We start from the raw sequence: 24,547 nt of genomic DNA on the forward strand, positions 1-24,547 counted from the left end.
TCGTTCTTTTGTCAGGTCACTAGTAGAATACACCATAGTTTGAGTGGTTCCCCTATTCCTATTGGACTTGGGAACACTACAGTGAGGGATCGACAGCGCCAGTCTATGATGGTTCGTACGTTCATGGGTCTACACAGTATTCTGTACATACGACGAGTGCATCCTGTTCATGGCTTCCAGCCTTCCAGAATGAATTGCACCCATGTTCCAACAGAAATTCTTGAGACAAATAATTCACGACAAGTTTGGAACGTAGAACATACGGAAGAAGTATCATAATTCTTACAACAAGATCTACCAATGAATTTGTCATTTAAAATAGACGTTCGCTCCGCTTTATAGATAACCGTACGTATATAGCTTTAAGGCCATGGAGGCGCAGTAGATCCCGGCCTTTGCCAGTGAAAGGGCTTCTACTTTGTTTTTCTTATTATTTTTATTTAGGATTTATGTCCTACATAGGAAGACAGGAAGGCAAGGTGAGTGCAGCGACTTTCTAAAGATGAAATAAGTTTCTGTTCGCCTAGCCCCTGTCCTGATGGACATGTAAAGGTGTGTCTTTGACGGATCACGCAAGATTCAGTCGGTTTTCGTCCTCGGTGGATCTGGTTGGATCAAGTCTTCATTCATGTATGTTCATGTGTCTACAGGTTGGATCCTTTCAATCTACGCTTCTCTTCATCGACAATGATTGACGTTCTAGTGCACTGGTTCTTTGTGGCCTTAGCACAATGACAATCCAACTGTCTACTAAAACAAGATTTGTCCGGTTCCGGCCAGGAAAGGACAACGACTGTGGTGCGCCTTCGGCTCGCTATAATGCTTGTAGCCGTCGTTAATTTTGTCCGGTTCCGACGAGGGAGGGACAATGACTGTTACTTATATTGTTCTTTGTATTGCCTTGATATTTGATGACTTGATTGATAGTTTTCCTGAAAAAAATCTAACCGATTGAACGATACAAGATAGTAAGCTAACCCCTCATACAGAGTTGTTCGAAGAAACCTAGACTACACAAGATGAACAACATCGTCAAGGCACAGAGTTGTTCGAAGTAACCAGGTTAGCGTCTAGCAAACGCACATGAGTGATCGGAACACAACTAGAAGCGACCAATGCAACCGACGACCAACAAACTTGCAACTCCTAAGTGAGAATATCAGACTACGCTACAGTCCCACCAAATTGCTGCTAGAGTGGCCCCCTGCCCCGGATCGTGGAGCACCGATCGTACCGGCAAGCTGAAAGGACGGAGCGAACTGGCGAAAACGAGATCGCTAAGCTAGCGTCGGCTGTGAGAAAATGAATACCATACTCAAAGCCAATCTAAAGCCACCACTCAGACTAGAGATATGCACTCACCAATGACGCAATGTGCCGCCACTGCTGAGCCCATTGACATGGGTTTTCACCTGAAGCACTAACAAAAGGGAAGAAGGAGAGCCATGAAAGTGCCAACAACGAGGACGTGAAACAGCATTGTCGCCACCAGTGCCAAAGCGCAGAGCTTTCTCTCAACACCTCCCTCATCCATAACCGATGAACCCTAACTGTCGAGCCCACCACAAAGGGGCTACTCACCATGATTGAACTGGATCAGGGCTTGGCCACCACCACTAGCAGCCGCCTTGCCAAGACCATCTACCCCCCCCCCCCCCCCCCCCCCCGCCCCGGGGGCGGAGCCAGGATTCGAGTATAGGGGGGGGGGGGAGGGGGGCGAGTACGTATATTGATCGAATCTTGTTGATAATTACTAGTTGCTTCTATTAAAATTGTTGATCGTTGGGGGGGGGGGGGGCAGGCCCCTGCTCGTCCCCTTGACTCCGCCCCTGCCAGGCCCGTCGACAGGCATGTGCGAACGATGCGACCGCACAGGGCCCCCAAAATTATGAAGCCCCCGATCGCAGAAAAAAAAAACCAGGAAAGCTCGTTCCCGTCGAGCGAAAACTAGAGAAAACGTTTGCGTACAAGTTCATTGTTTTATCCCCAACACAGAGTCACAGGCTCGTACGTAGCGTCTTCTCCGCCTGTATTCACGTTGCCATCAGGATTCTGGAGGACAAGGGCGCCCAGGGTTCCAGCTTTCCCTCCTGCCACTCCAGCGGTCAGTCTCGGCCAGCCGTGCCCCATGCCAGACTTCCGCCTCCCCATCCCGAACTCTCCCCGTCTTCCGCCGAATTCCCATTGCCCCGACCAGGTAAAGTCTCTACTCTACTCCTTCCCTCCCGTGCCTTGATTGGTTATGCTATTTCATTCTTTCTTCTGATTTTTTATTTCTATAATTGTGCAATTGTTGCATATAGGGAGATTATATGCTTTCCTTGCATATTTTGTTTGGGAATTATGATGATTTCTTGCTTTGGAGTGTATATTGTGAGTTTAAACCTGAAATAGAGTTTGTTTGCAAGGTGTTTGTGACAATGTCCGTATGAAAAAAAGATTATTTTTTGTATTCTACAGAAAATGACAGTAAAAATTCGATCTGTCACATTATGTGTGATCTGCTACTCATGCCTGACAAGTTATCAACACCTGATGAATGTCATATACAAACGATCACCGTCGGCATGATGTCAGACACCGAAAGAGCTAATACTCCGTGCTTGTACCAGCCTGCCGACTCGACTTGGATTCAAATAATTCTCTAGTTATATGCTCGAGTTATATTGGCTCTTTAGTAATATGAAGTTTTCAAGATTTTAGGGCCTTGCTTTGTATTTCGCACCGGGGCCCCAAATTTCTGGAGACGGCCCTGGGCCGTCCAAGGCCATGTGCGGGCTGTGCGATCGCACAGGGCCTCCAAATTTTAGGGGCCCCCTGTTTTGGGCCAAGGTTATATGTACTATTACGATCTCTTCCTTTGTTTGCATGGATTTGGGCCTGCCAGCCTGGTCTGATTGCTCGAGCTCCCTCTCTCGATCTATCGCATGGGCCGTGTCGAACGCTGTCCGGATTAGGCTATATGCCCGATCAGTTACCTCCTCGCTTCGTTTCCAATCTTCCCATGTCCCTCGACTTGATCAGATCTTCTTGGCGGCGGCGCAATCGCAACGACAGGGCAGGCGGCAGCGCCATGAATTCAATCAAAATTCAGCAACCGCCGGGCCAGCAAGGGCCAAAACGCCACCAAGGAAAGCAGAAGGCAGACGCTATGATCAGGAGCTTTAATTTAGGCATCCCCGGCCGGTCAATGGCCATCATGTGCGCAAGCCAAAGCAAATTTAGGCTACATTCCATGTTCAGTAATTTAGTGAGCGTAGGGTACATGTGCACCAGTTCTTCGGTTAATTCATAGAACCTCTGTAACTTAGTCTTATAAAACATTATAGAGGAAGTAGATCTTTATATGTCAATTGCTCTCGGGTTGAATTGTTTGAGAAAGATAGTTGCCCTTGTTTTTATGGATATCGTACAGAATAACACATAACCAAAGTCATATAATTTAAGTGGGAGAGTAACTTTTAGATTTTAGAGGCCCATTTGCATTTTGCACCAGGCCCCCGAATTTCTGAAGACGGCCCATACGGACACAAGCGTCCGTACGGCGCTTGGACACTATAGCCTATTTCTAACAATATCCATGTAACCCATACAACTTGCAGTGGGCTGTCAGCTATTGCCCATCAATTTGCGTTGGGACTAAGTGGGATGTGGTGGGACTCCCACGGACAGTCCCACCTGCAGCCTGAACCGTGACCGAGAACAGGAGGGACGACACCATGCTCGGATTTGAACATGTTCTATCACCTCGCCGAGATGGATTTGTCGGGGCCTAGACATCCGAGCATAAGGGAAGGAGGGTGAGCACCTCTCATCCTCTTCCCGGAAGCAGCAACCACACCGCAAAGGAGCTCCCTGTTCGAGTAGTGATGGCCAACGGAGCCTCCCCATGGCAGCGCCGCCAGCTCGAGAAGGCAACGATCTGCGCCAAATGCAACCGTCCTCTCAGATCTGGGCCTTCGACACCGGGAGGCGCACCTATATTTCTGTAGCTGCCAAAATGAATTTGTATCATGGAGAATAGGGGTAGCCAAATTCTTACTGAGTTGATGCACTTGTATTTTTGTTGGCCCTCAGTGACCCAAAGAGGCCTTGACCCTCTCGCGAGTCAAGTGAAAATACAACAACCATGCAAAAACTTATGACCTCAAACCTCAGCAACACATAATAAGTTGAAGCGCTGACAGAAATATCAGCAACACATAATAAGTTGTTCCAACTTGACGATCCAAAGTTGCTCTTTGTGGAAATGGATCCAAAGTTGCTCTAGATAACAAAAACGCTAACAGAACGAATAAGATACTGAGGTAACCTCTGACGGTAGATAAATAAACAAGTTGCTTCCTCTCCGACCCAGTTTGCACATACGTCACAAAGCTTTTCCACTCCCAGATTCTAGATAAGAGACTAGCCATGCATCAAGCTAAGAACTTCTCTCGGCGAATGATGTAAACCATCATCTTCAGCGGCTCCACGCTCTCCATTAGCTTGAAGAGGCAGAGGTCGCCCTCCCGCAGGCGGTTGCTACGGGCGAAAGACGCCCATCCTTTGAGGATCGATGTCCGATCCACCCTGCGTCGCAGCTCCGTGTTCCATGTCCTGCTCTTCCCCTCCCGCTGAAGCACCAAACTGATCATGTTCTTCTTTCCGTGATGCGCAGCACCATAATTCTTGTTGAGATACCTTGACGCGTACTTCGCGCCAAATGTCTTTTATATCCATAATCAGGGAGGATGTTAGTAACGCAGATACAGATATAGTAGAGAAATTTGTGCATGTCTATGTAATCTAAGGACATAGTTGCAATTGAGGAACTCATAGGCCACAAATAATTTGTTTTCTTTTGAACTTACTAGGAAGGTGGTGAAATTGTCATAACGAACATTGGACCTATTGAGGATCGCGACGTAAACTGGTACTGTCGACTCAATGGCTTCTACTTTCTCCCGCACTTTCTGCTCCAGTGCTGCCGTTACAGAGGCTCTCCGTGGCACTATGAAGGGGGTCTCAGAAGCTCCCTCAGAATTGTCTCCATCCTCTTCAGATCCCAAAGATGACGTATCTTCACCTGAATAGGCTTTCAAATGAATCAGGCTGAAATGATGAACACAATCTTTTATTTATATTCGTAAAAAAATGTGACGCATAAATTTTAGCATCTGTGATGTCTTATGTGCCATGTGTGCCATACCATCGGTAGCTGGTTCCTCCTTAACACGGGCTGTTAACGCCATCTTTGCGCATGTCCTTCTGTCAGTAGCCGTGTGCGCCATACCTGCTCTTCCACCAGGGGAACCATGAATGCTCTCTTGCTGAAGCAGACGGACAATTACTCTGAAGCTTTCTTCCTTAACCTTTGATATTGGCTGAAAGAGGCAGATATCTCCCTCTTGAACACAGTTGTCACGGACAAATTTGCAAAAATAAAGGTTGCGCCGACCTGCATTATTAGGCAAGCCTGATTTCCTGACATACAATCTGCACTTCCATTCCTTGTTCTTACTAGGCAGCTGGAGTATGATATTTGTAGCTTCACATGGGAAGTACTTGAGCGCGTAATCCTTATATATTACCTAATTGAAAAAGGGATAGAATGTGTTGGTGATAATGTTGAGCTGTTTTATTTGACAGCCGAAGTACTCAATACTTTATGACTCATAAATTCTAAATTGTTGTCATACACATGGCTTCAACTGATGACGCAACAACAATATTGGCAAAACCAGAACACCGTCTTTCCCAAATAGTATCATAACTAGAAACTGTGAGTAGCGACAGACACTGAGCAGTTCATAAAAAATGCGGATGATAAAACTGCCGTACCAGATCGCCAATGGTTACATTTGTCTTCTTCATCCGTACAACAAGCACCGGGATTTCAGATTGAATTTTCTCTACAAGTGCATGTATTTTCAACTTCTCTGCTTCTGTAAGATAGCACCGTGGTGATAAGACATAGTCATCCGAATCCATTTGCAGATCATCTGACTCCATAGAATTGTCTACAGATAGACTGTCTCCGGCTGTAAAAAAAGGATCAACAGTAAGAGAACATGTGCTGGAGGGTAATTGAATAATCTGAGGACACAACTTATAACCTGAGAATTCTTCAGAAGAAAATATTGCAGGCATCTTTGCTGATTTTGTGTAACAGTACGAGCTTTCCTTCTGGCTTCCATCTGAATCTGAACCTTCCCCTGCTGACGACTGAGTAGCGCCATCACGAGAACTGCTTGAATTACCAACATAGCGACTGCTTGTTCTTTTAACATCAGAGGCAGCCTTCATCCTCTCACAGCATGTTTTCCTGATGAATCTTATCATCCTCTCGCAGCATTCGCAATGGTTGCTCATCTTGGATACGTCCTGTAATGAATCGTGTACTATGTCAGGTGGCACTATTCAAATTTCTGTTTGTGCAACTAGTAATACCCTGAAATCTCAAGATTCATAACTATGCCCTAAACTCTTTTGAGGGTAAGCATCGACTTTCTTTGTTTACAAATAACAGAAGCAACAAAATGCTGCAAACACTACACATAACTAATGCTGCCATGAAAATCTGTTTTGATTATCATGTAAAAAGAAAATAAAACAGAAATAAAATAACATTACAAATACTGTTGATCTATGAAGGTGTGTTAGAAGAAAAGACATTGGTAGATCGCAAGCAAGAGAGCAACTTGGCAGAAGAAGCTCTGCCTTGATCTTTCTGATGCATGCAATATTTTTCTGACTGGATCTATTGATCACTAGGATCCCTTTGTGATGCTACAAGGGGGGGATCGAAATAAATCACTGGTATCTGTATAAAAAATAAATAAAACACTGATGATTAACAACGATAGAACAGTCAGTTTATGCAGTTCCTATCATTGTACATCATGACTGTTTTATACTGCATTCAATATCAGTTTCCAAAATTTAGCAGAAATAAAAAGAAAGCCAAACAACCAAGATAAAAAAAAAACAAATTCTGCTGCCCTTGCTCCGACACTGTCTCCTCTGCTTCCTGCTGTACATGACGAACAAAGATGAACAGTCTGATCGATCAGAGCTGGTCCTGTCGGACCATGGTTACCATTGTGAAACAAAGAGAAAATAGATTGGATTGACACACCTAGCACGGTGGTCTCGTGATCATTATATAGGGCGCCTCTAGGGCTGCCGCTAGGGTTTACAGAGGATAAGTACATGTTGTTATACAAGATAACTACATCCCTAGATACTAGCCATATCTGATAACTATACAGTTTAACATTCCCCCTCAACCTGAACTTCCCACACAAAGATTCAGATTGTGCCTATTTAAAACAAATGGCATCTCAGCTAGAGGCTTTGTGAATATGTCCGCAACTTGATCCTTAGAAGATATGAACCGAACATCAAGTGCCTTGGCTGCAACTCGTTCACGAACAAAATGGAAGTCCACTTCTATGTGCTTGGTTCTGGCATGGAATACCGGATTCGCAGATAGGTAAGTGGCTCCTAGATTGTCACACCACAGAACAGGAGGTCGAGAGAGGAAGACCCCAAGTTCACCAAGGACTGACTGTATCCATATGACCTCAGCCGTTTCATTCGCAAGTGCCTTGTACTCGGACTCCGTGCTTGACCTGGACACCGTAGCTTGCTTTCTTGAACTCCACGAGACAAGGTTAGGTCCAAGAAAGACTGCAAAGCCACCTGTGGACCTGCGATCATCACTGCATCCAGCCCAGTCTGCATCTGAAAAACAGCTTATCAGCATGGAGGGTGACTTTTGAATAGACAGGCCCATACTGTGAGTATACTTCAAGTATCTCAAGATCCTCTTTGCTGCTGAAAGATGTGCAGTCGTGGGTGCATGAAGAAACTGACAAACTGTTGGGTTTCGTATTAATTTCAAAAAATTTCCTACGCACACGCAAGATCATGGTGATGCATAGCAACGAGAGGGGGAGTATGATCTACATACCTAGTAGATCGACAACGGAAGCGTTTGGTTGATGTAGTCGTACGTCTCCACGATCCGACCGATCAAGCACCGAAACTACGGCACCTCCGAGTTCTAGCACACGTTCAGCTCGATGACGATCCCCGGACTCCGATCCAGCAAAGTGCCGGGAAGAGTTCCGTCAGCACGACGGCGTGGTGACGATCTTGACGTACTACTGCTGCAGGGCTTCGCCTAAGCACCGCTACAATATTATCAAGGACTATGGCGGCTGGGGGCGCCGCACACGGCTAAGGAATAGATCACGTGGATCAACTTGTGTGTTTCTGGGGTGCCCCTGCCTCCGTATATAAAGGACTAAAGGGGGGAGGCGGTCGGCCAAGGAGGGCGCGCCAGGAGAGTCCTACTCCCTTTGGGAGTAGGATTCCCCCCCCCCCCAATCCTACTTGGAATAGGATTCGCGGAGGGGGAAAAGAGAGAGAGGGGCCGGCCCCCTCTCCTTGTCCTATTCGGACCAAGGGAGGGGAGGGGCGTGCGGCCCATGTAGGGCTGCCTCTTCTCTTTTCCACTAAGGCCCATCATGGCCCATTTAGCTCCCGGGGGGTTCCGGTAACCTCCCGGTACTCCGGTAAAATCCCGATTTCACCCGGAACACTTCCGGTATCCAAACATAGGCTTCCAATATATCAATCTTTATGTCTCGACCATTTCGAGACTCCTCGTCATGTCCGTGATCACATCCGGGACTCCGAACAAACTTCGGTACATCAAAATGTATAAACTCATAATATAACTGTCATCGTAACCTTAAGCGCGCGGACCCTACGGGTTCGAGAACAATGTAGTCATGACCGAGACATGTCTCCGGTCAATAACCAATAGCGGAACCTGGATGCTCATATTGGCTCCTACATTTTCTACGAAGATCTTTATCGGTCAGACCGCATAACAACATACGTTGTTCCCTTTGTCATCGGTATGTTACTTGCCCGAGATTCGATCGTCGGTATCTTAATACCTAGTTCAATCTCGTTACCCGCAAGTCTCTTTACTCGTTCCGTAATACATCATCTCACAACTAACTCATTAGTTGCAATGCTTGCAAGGCTTATGTGATGTGCATTACCGAGAGGGCCCAGAGATACCTCTCCGACAATCGGAGTGACAAATCCTAATCTCGAAATACGCCAACCCAACATGTACCTTTGGAGACACCTGTAGAGCTCCTTTATAATCACCCAGTTACGTTGTGACGTTTGGTAGCACACAAAGTGTTCCTCCGGCAAACGGGAGTTGCATAATCTCATAGTCATAGGAACATGTATAAGTCATGAAGAAAGCAATAGCAACATACTAAACGATCGGGTGCTAAGCTAATGGAATGGGTCATGTCAATCACATCATTCTCCTAATGATGTGATCCCGTTAATCAAATAACAACTCTTTTGTTTATGGTTAGGAAACATAACCATCTTCGATTAACGAGCTAGTCAAGTAGAGGCATACTAGTGACACTTTGTTTGTCTATGTATTCACACAAGTATTATGTTTCCCGTTAATACAATTCTAGCATGAATAATAAACATTTATCATGATATAAGGAAATAAATAATAACTTTATTATTGCCTCTAGGGCATATTTCCTTCAGTCTCCCACTTGCACTAGAGTCAATAATCTAGTTCACATCGCCATGTGATTTAACAGCAATAGTTCACATCACCATGTGATTAACACCCATAGTTCACATCGATATGTGATCAACACCCAAAGGGTTTACTAGAGTCAGTAATCTAGTTCACATCGCTATGTGATTAACACCCAAAGAGTACTAAGGTGTGATCATGTTTTGCTTGTGAGATAATTTTAGTCAATGGGTCTGTCTCATTCAGATCCGTAAGTATTTTACGAATTTCTATGTCAACAATGCTCTGCGCGGAGCTACTCTAGCTTATTGCTCCCACTTTCAATATGTATCTAGATCGAGACTTAGAGTCATCCAGATCTGTGTCAAAACTTGCATCGACGTAACTTTTTACGACGAACCTTTTTGTCACCTCCATAATTGAGAAATATTTCCTTATTCCACTAAGGATAATTTTGACCGCTGTCCAGTGATCTACTCTTAGATCACTATTGTACTCCATTGCTTAACACAGTGTAGGGTATACAATAGATCTGGTACACAGCATAGCATACTTTATAGAACCTATGGCTGAGGCATAGGGAATGACTTTCATTCTATTTCTATCTTCTGCCGTGGTTGGGCTTTGAGTCTTACTCAATTTCACACCTTGCAACACAGGCAAGAACTCTTTCTTTGACTGTTCCATTTTGAACTACTTCAAAATCTTGTCAAGGTATGCACTCATTGAAAAACTGATCAAGCGTCTTGATCTATCTCTATAGATCTTGATGCTCAATATGTAAGCAGCTTTACCGAGGTCTTTCTTTGAAAACTCCTTTCAAATATTCCTTTATGCTTTCCAGAAAATTATACATTATTTCCGATCAACAATATGTTGTTCACATATACTTATCAGAAATGTTGTAGTGCTCCCACTCACTTTCTTATAAATACAGGCTTCACCGTAATTCTGTATAAAACTATATGCTTTGGTCAACTTATCAAAGCGTATATTCCAATTCCGAGATGCTTGCACCAGTCCATAGATGGATCATTGGAGCTTGCATATTTTGTTAACACCTTTAGGATTGACAAAACCTTCTGGTTGCATCATATACAACTCTTCTTTAAGAAATTCATTAAGGAATGCAGTTTTGTTTATCCATTTGCCAGATTTCATAAAATGCGGCAATTGCTAACATGGTTCGGACAGACTTAAGCATATATACGAGTGAGAAAATCTCATCGTAGTCAACACCTTGAACTTGTCGAAAACCTTTTGCGACAATTCTAGCTTTGTAGATAGTAACACTACTATCAGCGTCCGTCTTCCTCTTGAAGATCCATTTATTTTCTATGGCTTGCCGATCATCGTGCAAATCCATCAAAGTCCATACTTTGTTCTCATACATGGATCATATCTCAGATTTTATGGCCTCAAACCATTTCGTGGAATCTGGGCTCATCATCGCTTCCTCATAGTTCGTAAGTTCGTCATGGTCTAGTAACATGACTTCCAGAACAGGATTACCGTACCACTCTGGTGCGGATCTCACTCTGGTTTACCTACAAGATTCGGTAGTAACTTGATCTGAAGTTACATGATCATCATTATTAGCTTCCTCACTAATTGGTGTAGTAGTCACAGGAACAGATTTCTGTGATGAACTACTTTCCAATAAGGGAGCAGGTACCGTTACCTCATCAAGTTCTACTTTCCTCCCACTCACTTCTTTCGAGAGAAACTCCTTCTCTAGAAAAACTCTGAATTTAGCAACAAAAGTCTTGCCTTCGGATTTGTGATAGAAGGTGTACCCAACAGTCTCCTTTGGGTATCCTATGAAGACATATTTCTCCGATTTGGGTTTGAACTTATCAGGATGAAACTTTTTCATATAAGCATCACAATCCCAAACTTTAAGAAACGACAACTTTGGTTTCTTGCCAAACCACAGTTCAGATTGTGTCGTCTCAACGGACTTAGATGGTGCCCTTTTAAACGTGAATGCAGCTGTCTTTAATGCATAACCCCAAAACGATAGTGGTAGATCGAAAAGAGACATCATAGATCACACCATATCTAATGAAGTACGGTTATAATGTTCGGACACACCATTATGCTGTGGTGTTCCAGGTGGCGTGAGTAGTAAAACTATTTCATATTGTTTTAACTGAAGGCCAAACTCGTAACTCAAATATTTTACCTCTGCGATCATATCGTAGAAACTTTTATTTTCTTGTTACGATGACTCTCCACTTCACTCTGAAATTCTTTGAACTTTTCAAATATTTCAGACTTGTGTTTCATTAAGTAGATATACCCATATCTGCTCAAATCATTTGTGAAGGTCAGAAAATAATGATACCCGCCGCGAGCCTTAACACTCATCGGATCTCATACATCAGTATGTATTATTTCCAATAAGTCAGTTGCTCGCTCCATAGTTCCGGAGAACGGTGTTTTAGTCATCTTGCCCATGAGGCATGGTTCACAAGCATCAACTGATTCATAATCAAATGATTCCAAAAACCCATTAGCATGGAGTTTCTTCATGCGCTTTACACCAATATGACCTAAACGGCAGTGCCACAAATAAGTTGCACTATCATTATTAACTTTGCATCTTTTGGTTTCAATATTATGATTATGTGTATCACTACGATCGAGATCCAACAAACTATTTTCATTGGGTGTGTAACCATATAAGGTTTTATTCATGTAAACAGAACAACAATTTATTCTCTTACTTAAATGAATAACCGTATTACAATAAACATGATCAAATCATATTCATGCTCAACGCAAACACCAAATAACACTTATTCAGGTTCAACACTAATCCCGAAAGTATAGGGAGTGTGCAATGATGATCATATCAATCTTGGAACCACTTCCAACACACATCATCACTTCACCCTTAACTAGTCTCTGTTTATTCTGCAACTCCCGTTTCGAGTTACTAATCTTAGCAACTGAACTAGTATCAAATACTGAGGGGTTGCTATAAACACTAGTAAAGTACACATCAATAACATGTATATCAAATATACTTATGTTCACTTTGCCATCCTTCTTATCTGCCAATCACTTGGGGTAGTTCCGCTTCCAGTGACCAGTCCCTTTGCAGCAGAAACACTTAGTCTCAGGCTTAGGACCAGACTTGGGCTTCTTCACTTGAGCAGCAACTTGCTTGCTGTTCTTCTTGAAGTTCCCCTTCTTCCCTCTGCCCTTTTCTTGAAACTAGTGGTCTTGTCTACCATCAACACTTGATGTTTTTCTCGATTTCTACCTTCGTCAATTTCCGCATTACAAAGAGCTTGGGAATCGTTTCCGTTATCCCTTGCATATCATAGTTCATCACGAAGTTCTATTAACTTGGTGATGGTGACTAGAGAATTCTGTCAATCACTATCTTATCTGGAAGATTAACTCCCACTTGATTCAAGCGATTGTAGTACTCAGACAATCTGAGCACATGCTCACTAGTTGAGCGATTCTCCTCCATCTTTTAGCTATAGAACTTGTTGGAGACTTCATATCTCTCAACTTGGGTATTTTGCTTGAAATATTAACTTCAACTCCTGGAACATCTCATATGCTCCATGACGTTCAAAACGTCTTTGAAGTCCCGATTCTAAGCCATTAAGCATGGTGCACTAAACTATGAAGTAGCCATCATATTGAGCTAGCCAAACGTTCATAACGTCTGCATCTGCTCCTGCAATGGGTCCATCACCTAGCGGTGCATCAAGGACATAATTCTTCTGTGCAGCAATGAGGATAAACCTCTAGATCACGGATCTAATCCGCATCATTGCTACTAACATCTTTCAACACTATTTTCTCTAGGAACATATCAAAATAAACACAGGGAAAGCAACAACGCTGAGCTATTGATCTACAACATAATTTGCAAAATACTACCAGGACTAAGTTCATGATAAATTTAAGATTCAATTAAGTTCAATTAATCATATTACTTAAGAACTCCCACTTAGATAGACATCCCTCTAATCCTCTAAGTGATCACGTGATCCAAATCAACTAAACCATGTCCGATCATCACGTGAGATGGAGCAGTTTCATTGGTGAACATCACTATGTTGAACATATCTACTATATGATTCACGCTCGACCTTTCGGTCTCCGTGTTCCGAGGCCACATCTGTATATGCTTGGCTCGTCAAGTATAACCTGAGTATTCCGCGTGTGCAACTATTTTGCACCCGTTGTATTTGAACGTAGAGCCTATCACACCCGATCATCACGTGGTGTCTCAGCACGAAGAACTTTCGCAACGGTGCATACTCAGGGAGAACACTTCTTGATAATTAGTGAGAGATCATCTTAAAATGCTACCGTCGAACTAAGCAAAAATAAGATGTATAAAAGATAAACATCATATGCAATCAAAATATGTGACATGATATGGCCATCATCATCTTGCTTCTTTGATCTCCATCTCCAAAGTACTGTCATGATCTATATCGTCACCGGCATGACACCATGATCTCCATCATCTTGATCTATATCAATGTGTCATCACGTGGTCGTCTCGCCAACAATTGCTCTTGCAACTACTGCTATCGCATAGTGATAAAGTAAAGCATTTATTGGACGCTTGCATCTTATGCAATAGAGAGACAACCATAAGGATTTTGCCAGTTATTGATAACTTCAACAAAACATGATCATCTCATACAACAACTTATATCTCATCACGTCTTGACCATATCACATCACAACATGCCCTGCAAAAACAAGTTAGACGTCCTCTACTTTGTTGTTGCAAGTTTTACGTGGCTGCTACGGGCTTAAGCAAGAACTAATCTTACCTATGCATCAAAACCACAACGATAGTTTGTCAAGTTGGTGTTGTTTTAACCTTCGCAAGGACCGGGCGTAGCCACACTTGGTTCAACTAAAGTTGGAGAAACTGTCACCCACAAGCCACCTCTGTGCAAAGCACGTCGGGAGAACCGGTCTCGCGTAAGCGTACGCGTAATGTCGGTCTGGGCCGCTTCATCCAACAATACCGCCGAACCAAAGTATGACACACTGGTAAGCAGTATGACTTATATCGCCCACAACTCACTTGTGTTCTACTCGTGCATATAACATCAACATATAAAACCTAGGCTCGGATGCCACTGTTGGGTTTCGTATTAATTTCAAAAAAGTTCCTACGCACACACAAGATCATGGTGATGCATAGCCACCAGAGGGGGAGTATGATCTACATACCTAGTAGATCGACAACAGAAGCGTTTGGTTGATGTAGTCATACGTCTCCACGATCCGACCGATCAAGCACCGAAACTACGGCACCTCCGAGTTCTAGCACACGTTCAGCTCGATGACGATCCCCGGACTCCGATCCAGCAAAGTGTCGGGGAAGAGTTCCGTCAGCACGACGGCGTGGTGACGATCTTGATGTACTACTGCTGCAGGGCTTCGCCTAAGCACCGCTACAATATTATCGAGGACTATGGTGGCTGGGGGCGCCGCACACGGCTAAGGAATAGATCACGTGGATCAACTTGTGTGTTTCTGGGGTGCCCCTGCCTCTGTATATAAAGGACTAAAGGGGGGAAGGCGGCCGGCCAAGGAGGGCGCGCCAGGAGAGTCCTACTCCCTCTGGGAGTAGGATTCCCCCCCCCCCCCAATCCTAGTTGGAATAGGATTCGCGGAGGGGGAAGAGAGAGAGAGAGGGGCCGGCCCCCTCTCCTTGTCCTATTCGGACCAAGGGAGGGGAGGGGCGTGCGGCCCATGTAGGGCTGCCTCTTCTCTTTTCCACTAAGGCCCATCATGGCCCATTTAGCTCCCGGGGGGGTTCCGGTAACCTCCCGGTACTCCGGTAAAATCCCGATTTCACCCGGAACACTTCCGGTATCCAAACATAGGCTTCCAATATATCAATCTTTATGTCTCGACCATTTCGAGACTCCTCGTCATGTCCGTGATCACATCCGGGACTCCGAACAAACTTCGGTACAGCGAAATGTATAAACTCATAATATAACTGTCATCGTAACCTTAAGCGTGCGGACCCTACGGGTTCGAGAACAATGTAGTCATGACCGAGACATGTCTCCGGTCAATAACCAATAGCGGAACCTGGATGCTCATATTGGCTCCTACATTTTCTACGAAGATCTTTATCGGTCAGACCGCATAACAACATACGTTGTTCCCTTTGTCATCGGTATGTTACTTGCCCGAGATTCGATCGTCGGTATCTTAATACCTAGTTCAATCTCGTTACCGGCAAGTCTCTTTACTCGTTCCGTAATACATCATCTCACAACTAACTCATTAGTTGCAATGCTTGCAAGGCTTATGTGATGTGCATTACCGAGAGGGCCCAGAGATACCTCTCCGACAATCGGAGTGACAAATCCTAATCTCGAAATACGCCAACCCAACATGTACCTTTGGAGACACCTGTAGAGCTCCTTTATAATCACCCAGTTACGTTGTGACGTTTGGTAGCACACAAAGTGTTCCTCCGACAAACGGGAGTTGCATAATCTCATAGTCATAGGAACATGTATAAGTCATGAAGAAAGCAATAGCAACATACTAAACGATCGGGTGCTAAGCTAATGGAATGGGTCATGTCAATCACATCATTCTCCTAATGATGTGATCCCGTTAATCAAATAACAACTCTTTTGTTTATGGTTAGGAAACATAACCATCTTCGATTAACGAGCTAGTCAAGTAGAGGCATACTAGTGACACTTTGTTTGTCTATGTATTCACACAAGTATTATGTTTCCGGTTAATACAATTCTAGCATGAATAATAAACATTTATCATGATATAAGGAAATAAATAATAACTTTATTATTGCCTCTAAGGCATATTTCCTTCACAAACACGGTTAACTGCAAAGGAAATGTCTGGCCTTGTGAGTGTTAGATATTGGAGGGCTCCAACCAAGCTGCGATACTTGGTGATGTCATCCTGAGACAGTGGATCACCACTGTCCTTACTAATCTTCTCACTGGAGGACATGGGCGTCGTAGAGACTTTACAATTTTCCATGTTGGCACGACGAAGAATATCGCTGATATACTTCTACTGAGACAGAACAATTCCCCCTAGCGATGACTCCACATGGACTCCAAGGAAATAATGTAAGGGGCCCAGATCCTTGAGAGCAAAAGAGGCTTGAAGATCTGCAAGTAGCTTGGTAGTAGCAGGAGGAGAGGAGCTGGCCACAATAATGTCGTCGACATACACAAGCATGAAAATGGTGACACCACTCCGGTTGTAGACAAAGAGAGACGTGTCAGCTTTGGATGCTATAAAACCAAGTTGTTGGAGCCGAAAACTGAGCTGAGAATACCACGCTCGAGGAGCCTGTTTGAGACCATATAGAGCCTTGCGAAGTTTGCACAAGTGATGAGGCACCGAAGGATTCACAAAACCAGGAGGTTGGCGCATGTATACCTCTTCTTGGAGAATGCTATGAAGAAAGGCATTTTGAACATCCAACTGACGCAAACACCATCCTCGAGAGACTGCAATGGAGAGAACTAGGCGCACAGTGACAGGTTTAACAACCGGGCTGAACGTGTCGTCATAGTCCAAGCCATAGCGTTGTTTGAACCCCTTTACAACCAGACGTGCCTTGTAACGATCAACAGATCCATCCGGTTTGTGTTTGATCTTGAACACCCACTTGCAATCAATGACGTTGAAACGAGGAGGAGGAGGAACCAAAGTCCAGGTGCCATTTTGTTGGAGAGCATCGAGCTCAAGTTGCATGGCCAGACGCCACTCCGGTGATGAGACCGCTTCACGATGATCAGTTGGTTCCCGCAGGGCCAAGAAGGCATGTCGGGAGGGATTGTACGTGACAGTACCATCAGTGCGTTGCAACGGTTTGCAAGTGTGATGACGTGTGCGCGTCGTCATTGTATGCACAGGTGGAGCAGAAGATCCGGTGGCCACAGAAGATCCGGGTGGAGCGTATGCAGAGGAGCGCCCAGGCGAATCCCCCTGGGATCCCGTGTCGGATGAGGAAGGCGACTCGGCCGCCAGATCCTCCTGGGATCCAGCGCCGCCAGCAGCAACGGCCCGCTTCGCAGGCGCCAGGTGGACAGCAGCCTGGGGCGAATCGGGAGGCACAGCGGTCCGCGCAGGGGTGGTCCCCACCACCACGTGAGACGGACGCGCACATGCAAAAGCCAACGCGGGAGGCGCCCCGGTCCGCTCGCCCGCAGGAGACGCGGGATTGGCGGGGGGCGGAGACCCGGGCCCAGTCTGGTCGCCTGGCGCGCGGTCCCCTGTTTTCACGCGGTCGGCCGCCGCCACGTCGCTGTCGCCAGGTGACGCGTGATCCGAGGCAGATGCGGCGGCAGATCGGGAGACAGAATCAGCCTGGGAGTCCGTGGGAGGGATTTTCTGCGCTGAATCGGTACCTGCATCTAGATTAGTTCGAGAAACAGGTGCACCATAGTTCATGTGGTCATGTGGAAATAAAAGTATGGCATGTTCAGCGACGCGGGGTGGTATTGGAGAGGGTTGAGCATTGGCAAAAGGAAAAATTTGTTCATCAAAAGTAACATCTCGTGATATATATATATATATATACGAGCAGTAGGTACGTGAAGACATTTATAGCCTTTGTGACGAATACTGTACCCAACAAACACACACTGCTGTGATCTAAAGGCAAGTTTCTGAGTGTTATACGGGCGCAGGTTAGGCCAACATGCACATCCGAACGTGCGAAGGGATATGTAGTCAGGCTTGGTGGAGAACAATTTTTCCATGGGACTCATATTGCCAATGACACGGCTAGGTAGTCGGTTGATAAGATAGCATGCGGAAAAGTACGCCTCGTCCCAAAACCGGAGAGGCATAGATGCATGCGATAATAAGGAGAGACCCATGTCAACAATGTGACGATGCTTCCTTTCGGCCGAGCCGTTCTGTTGGTGTGTGTGTGGACAGGAGACGTGATGAGCAATGCCAAGTTGCCGAAAGAATGTGTTGCTAAGCTTTTCGTATTCCCCACCCCAGTCTGATTAAACACACAGGATTTTACGAGACAAGAGGCGTTCAACATGGGCAAGAAAATCACGAAAGACATCAAACACATCACACTTTCGTTTGAGAAGATAAATCCACACAAATTTACTATAATCATCCATAAATGAAACATAGTACTGGAACCCACCAGAGGAGGTTTTGGCAGGTCCCCACACATCTGAAAAAATAAGTTCCAAAGGAAACGAAGAAACACTCGAAGATCTAGGGAAAGGTAGCTGATGTGCTTTGCCTTGTTGACAAGCATTACACACATGGGTCAAAGCCCGACTTGACAATGCTAATTTATTGGATGCCAAAACATGCTGAATGACTTGTGTGGATGGATGACCGAGCCTAGCATGCCAATCTTCAGCAGAGAGTCTAACTGAAGATAGGGCATGAGAACATGAAGGCCGAATGGGATAGAGCCCATTTTCACATCTGCCTTGAAGAAGAACCCTCTTGGTTGTCAAATCCTTCATAAGAAAATGAGTAGGATAATATTTTAGATAAGCATGATTGTCAGTGGCAAGACGATTAATAGAGAGGAGGTTCTTATCGGCATTGGGAACATGTAGTATGTTGCGAAGTTTAAGGTTGGCAGAGGGAGTAGGAAGGAGAGCATGACCACGATGAGCTATGTGCAAACCTGATCCGTCGGCAGTGTGGATGCGGTCCCTTCCAGGGTACTTCTCCCTCACGGTGAGGCGGTCCAAGTCCGACGTGATGTGGTCGGTGGCCCCCGTGTCGGTGAACCAGGTTGGGTCGCCGAGGATGGATGGCGGTGACGCAGCTGCTAGACCCGCCATCTTGGAGTGTTGGGGTTGGAAGGCGTGGTTGTAGCGTTGAGCACACTCCCAGGCATAGTGCCCCGGACCCCGACAGAGTTGGCACTGCAGACGTGCATCCCCGCCACCACCACGGTTGCCATTCCCGTTCTGGCGGTTGCCACCGCCACCGCCGCGGTCACCGCGATACCCGCCGTGGTTGTTGTTGTTGTAGTCACGGCGGTCACCGGAGTTGCCGCGGCCCTTGCCGCGGTTGGTCGTGTTGCCGTTGTGGTCGCGAGCGACATAGTTGGCGGAGGAGCCGCCCGTGTGGAGTTGAAGACGAGTCACGTGATACTCACGGCGACGCTCGAAGGAGATGGCATGGAAGTAGAGCTCGCCCAGCGTCATGAAGTCGATGCGGGTCGTGATAGCCGTGATGAGGGGCTCGTAGTCGCTGTCGAGGCCGGTGATGAAGGCGGTGATGATGTCCTCCTCGCGCATGGGACGGCCCGCAGCAGCGAGCTGATCGGCGTTGGAGCGGATCTTGGCGAAGTAGTCGACCATGGAGAGGTTGCCCTTGCGGAAGTTCATCATGTCCATCTTGATCTGCACCACGCTGGCGCGGCAGTGCGTGACGTACATCTCCTCGAGGTGCGCCCAGATGGCACGGGAGGTGTCGAAGAGGTGGACCTGCTGAAGCACATCGTCGGTGAGCGAGGCGAGCAGGTAGCTCAGGATGATTTGATCCTGACGAAACCAGGTAGCATACTCCGGATTAGGGGCGCGCTCCCCCTTGTCATCAGGCGGGAGGAGGCGATCTGGGGTAGGGGTGGTGCCATCGACATAGCCGATGACGCCGGCGATGCGAAGGGGAGGAAGGATCTGAGCTTTCCAGAGAAGGTAGTTGGAGGAGGTGAGTTTGGCAGTAATGAGGCTAGCAGAGGGTTGGGGAACAACGGAAGACAGCGGCGCCTGGAGACCAGTCGGCATGGGCAGAGAAGCAAGGGTCGAGGAGGTCATGGCGGCAGAGGAGGGAGAACCCATCGTGCAGTTATGCGAGATGGCCTGATACCATGTGAAACAAAGAGAAAATAGATTGGATCGACACACCTAGCACGGTGGTCTCGTGATCATTATATAGGGTGCCTCTAGGGCTGCCGCTAGGGTTTACAGAGAATAAATACAGGTTATTATACAAGATAAGTACATCTCTAGATACTAGCCATATCTGATAACTATACAGTTTAACAACCATGTATGCTTGAAAATTTGCAAAAAATGCAGATCCGACATAGGAGGCAGCGATTTTCTTACTGGATCTATTGATCACTAGGTTCCAATTCCATTATTTTCGATGTTACTAGGGGATAAAATGCAGATCTAAATCAATCACTGATATCTATTAAAAAAAGAGGGAAAACACTAATCGTTAGCAACCACAGAACATTCAGTTTTATGAAATTCCTATCATGGTAGCACAATATATCTTCTTTGTATATCCTACCGGTCTCTGAAATTCAGCAGAAATAAAATGAAAGCAAAAAAACAATAAAACTAAAAACAAATTACTGCTGCTCCATGCAGGTGTGTGGAAGAAGAAAAGACATGAATAAACTGCAAGCAGGGTAGAGCAACTAGGTAGAAGAAGCTCACCGCGGTGCTGGAGGTTGCTGCGCTGTAGACGAACATACAAGGGAATGCTCGTCCGGTGGTCTTACTTATGGAGAAGAGAAAGCGTCCAAGGACTGGAAGGGCACACACGGGCCAAAAGTTATGAAGGCAGCTGTCATTTAAGCCTGGGTTGCATTTTTAGACTTCTCATATTCCCAAGCACACTAGTTTGACCGTCGCAACACCTATTCTCTTCATATAACTCCTGCCAAAAAAAGTGGAGAGTATAACTCCCAACAGTAGCTTACCCTATTAGCTGCAATGGGCTCGATGTGAGTGATATTTTATCTGTGCAGCTGGTCTCCCTTACGTGCAAGTACCTTGGGTTTACCCGAGAGTGGCGTTGCAGAGGCCGAGCGTTAGGCAGCTCGGTATCCTCCTCGTGGGAATATGCATCGTGATTCACTTCTGTCAGGCTTTTTCACCTTATACGGACCCATATACAGCTATGAGAATAGTGTAAATGTATGGTGTTTGCCCATTGTCAGGACCGATCGCCCAGATATAAATAATGGGCTGCTGCTGTCCGGCTGGTCCATGGTGTTCTTGGGGCATGGCCTGGTTTCGAAATTGCACAGGCCCTGCGTAGTTTGCAGTTACAATAACTGCTGCTCTGCCCAAAAAAAAAGGAGAAGGACAGGGTCGCTAGTCAGAAAAGCTATAACTATCAATTTGGATTCTGAATGAATCAAATCTCCCCAAGTAGGATTCGAACCTGCGACCAGTCAGTTAACAGCCGACCGCTCTACCACTAAGCTACTGAGGAAGAACGGACTTAAGGAAGCTGACTCTCGTTCTTTGGCCCAACCAACCGCAGACCGAAAATCCTAAAAGTGCATCACTTTTTCCCAAGCGTAGCCCTCTGTGGATCCAGTTTTTCCTCTGTTCGTTCCCCTCTCATCTTCACTTCACATCAAGCTCAACGCAAGGTGTCCATGGTGATTCCGCCACACCCCCAATCCAGGTGCGTCTATCTACGCTTTGACATTGGAAAACTGTACTTTCTCCATTTCAAAATATAGTGCGCTCCTATCATAGTCAATCTCGTTAGTTAAATTTATGGTCAAAATTGAAGCATGGAAACCAAAAACACATTATATTTTAAAACAGAAGGAGTATAAAAATGAACCTTTTATGTATTTGTTTGTAACTTGGGTGCTACTCGGTCTTCTGGCATGTGTCAGACGTGTACCAATGTCTGATTACAATGCAAAAAAGAACGCCCGGTGACCTTACTTCGGGCCCCCTCTTTAATCGGACTTAGAATCGAGCAAAAGAATACTCCCTTCGTAAACTAATATATGAGTGTTTAGAATATTAAAATAGTAATCTAAACGCTCTTATATTAGTTTACAGAGGGAGTATATCGGAACCTATTTGTTTGGATAAAGTGTGGGCCTTCCCCTCTTTTGGCACGTGACCACGCAACGTAGTTATTTAAATAAAAATACGTTTTACGCTAGAATGGTGGTTACCGATTTTGGCATAACGGTGGTTACAGAATTAATGTCTCCGGCTGTTTTTTTTTCCTAACATTTATTTTTTGGTTATCGTTTTCTCTTATATTCGAAAACTATCTGAACATGTGCCTCTCATGTGTCTCTCCTATTTTGGCATGTGACCAGCAAGAAAAGTCGATCAAAACACAATTCCTGTGGCAAGAGAAAATGCAATCCAGGTTTTCACACGGACAGTTGATGATCGATAATATAATTTTGGACTGTGCTAACGACCGACGGCAGGATTTTAGCTATAAGCACGGACGATCGTGTAAAGACACATGCATGCAGGACGAGCGATGACGACTTTGCATGCGCGCGTGAGCTTGCAGCTGCATTGTTAAATATGCATGCATATAAAAACAAAACTGCTTATGTCATCAAAGATTTCTTTGAAATTCAAACTTTAAAATGTTTTGTAGCACAAACCATAGCTCGGATTGAAAAACTGTTTTCACATAAAAGATTCGTCGCGACGAGATCTTCGAATCTAGATCCCATGTTGATATGTTTCGACGACTTTTTGTCGGGGTCAAAAGTTATCAGGCCGAGGCTAAGCAAGTTATCACATCAATGATACGTAAGTTACCATCTTATTTATATAGAAATTACCGGGGCATAAAAGTTGTCCTCGAATTCTCCCCACATGCAGTTAGAATACCAAAAAGTTGATGTCATCCTTGATTCCCCTTTATTTGGAAACTTCAAAAATTTTGTAGCTCAAACCGTTGGTCCGATCGAAAAGGTTCTCGAAGAAAGCATCAAAACTAGATACTATATTGATTTGTTCAGACAACTTTTATTTCGGATCAAAAGTTACCACTTCTGGGCTAAGTAAGGTATCATGCCTGAGCTATATATGTTACCACGTTGTTTACAGATATTACCAGGTATAAATTATCATGGTCTGCGATATGTGAGATACCATGCTATTCACACACAAAGTTACCGAGGTGATATTTTGTCAACCCCCCCCCCCCATGCCAAAGTTATCAAGACCGAGGTACATAAGTAATCAGGTCCGCATATGTGAGTTGCCATGTGCTATTCACACAAAACTTACCGAGGGGATATTTCATCACCCCCCCCCCCATGTTAAAGTTATCAGGACATCGATATGTGAGTTACCATGCTATTCACACAAAAGTTACCGAGGGGATATTTCATCAACACCCCCCCATCCCCCCATGCCAAAGTTATTAGGACCGAGGTACATAGGTTATCGGGTCTGCGATATGTGAGTTACCATGCTATTCGCACAAAAGTTACTGAGGGGATATTTCATCAACCCCTCTCCCCCTCCCCCCATGCCAAAGTTATTAGGACCGAGCTACATAAGTTATCAGGTATGCGATATGTGAGTTACCATGCTATTAACATAAGGGTAGTGCTAACTTCCGACATAGCTCATATCGTTTCCTTTTTATGTGTGTGTTCACTGTCCACTAATAGTTAGTTTAATTAGCAGCTAACCACATGCATGCAGAAAAAATGATGATGTCAGCCTAGATTCTTTTCAAAACTGAAAATTCAAAATGTTTTGTAGCTCAAACTGTCCATGGGATTAAGAAACTGTCTTCACATAAAGATTCATCGCGACGAGACCTTTGAAACTAGATCACATGCTGATATGTTTCGATGATTTTTTTAGGTCAATACCAGGTATGTACTATGTAAATTATCACGTCTATGACACATAAGTTATCAAGCCGTTCCTCGGGCATAGAACGTGCGACGCTGCATGGGTGACGTGGGGACCCGGGGACCTTGATTTCTCGCACGCAGGACGTGCGGAAGGAGTAGTTTACTCGCTCGACCGTGACCATGAGATGCCGATCGGCCGGATACCGAATCATTCAGATCTATTAGCGAATTTCCAGTCGACTGAAAAATAGCTTTCTCGAGGTGACGAGGGGCATAAATTACCATGCTATTTACATAGTAGTTATCATAGGATGTTTTCAACCATTTTTTCTTGGGTCAATGGTATCATGGTGATG

The 24,547-nt window shown here is 45.1% G+C and overlaps 1 protein-coding gene and 1 non-coding gene across 2 annotated transcripts; both read right to left on the reverse strand.

Annotated features, from left to right (window-relative positions):
• Nucleotides 1-4,418: 4,418 nt before the first annotated feature.
• Nucleotides 4,419-6,354, reverse strand: LOC125546020 (B3 domain-containing protein Os03g0620400-like). The gene is made up of 5 exons (XM_048710095.1): nt 6,096-6,354; nt 5,824-5,942; nt 5,192-5,573; nt 4,854-5,068; nt 4,419-4,709 (listed from the first exon to the last, which is right to left on the reverse strand). The coding sequence occupies exons 1-5, from the start codon at nt 6,352-6,354 to the stop codon at nt 4,419-4,421; spliced, it is 1,266 nt and encodes a 421-aa protein (XP_048566052.1).
• Nucleotides 6,355-21,742: 15,388 nt separating this feature from the next.
• Nucleotides 21,743-21,814, reverse strand: TRNAN-GUU. The gene has a single exon. It is a non-coding gene; the product is annotated as a tRNA-Asn (tRNA).
• Between the last annotated feature and the right edge of the window lie 2,733 nt (nt 21,815-24,547).

Source organism: Triticum urartu, chromosome 3 (assembly GCF_003073215.2).
Source record: "Triticum urartu cultivar G1812 chromosome 3, Tu2.1, whole genome shotgun sequence".
Lineage (NCBI taxonomy): Eukaryota > Viridiplantae > Streptophyta > Magnoliopsida > Poales > Poaceae > Triticum > Triticum urartu.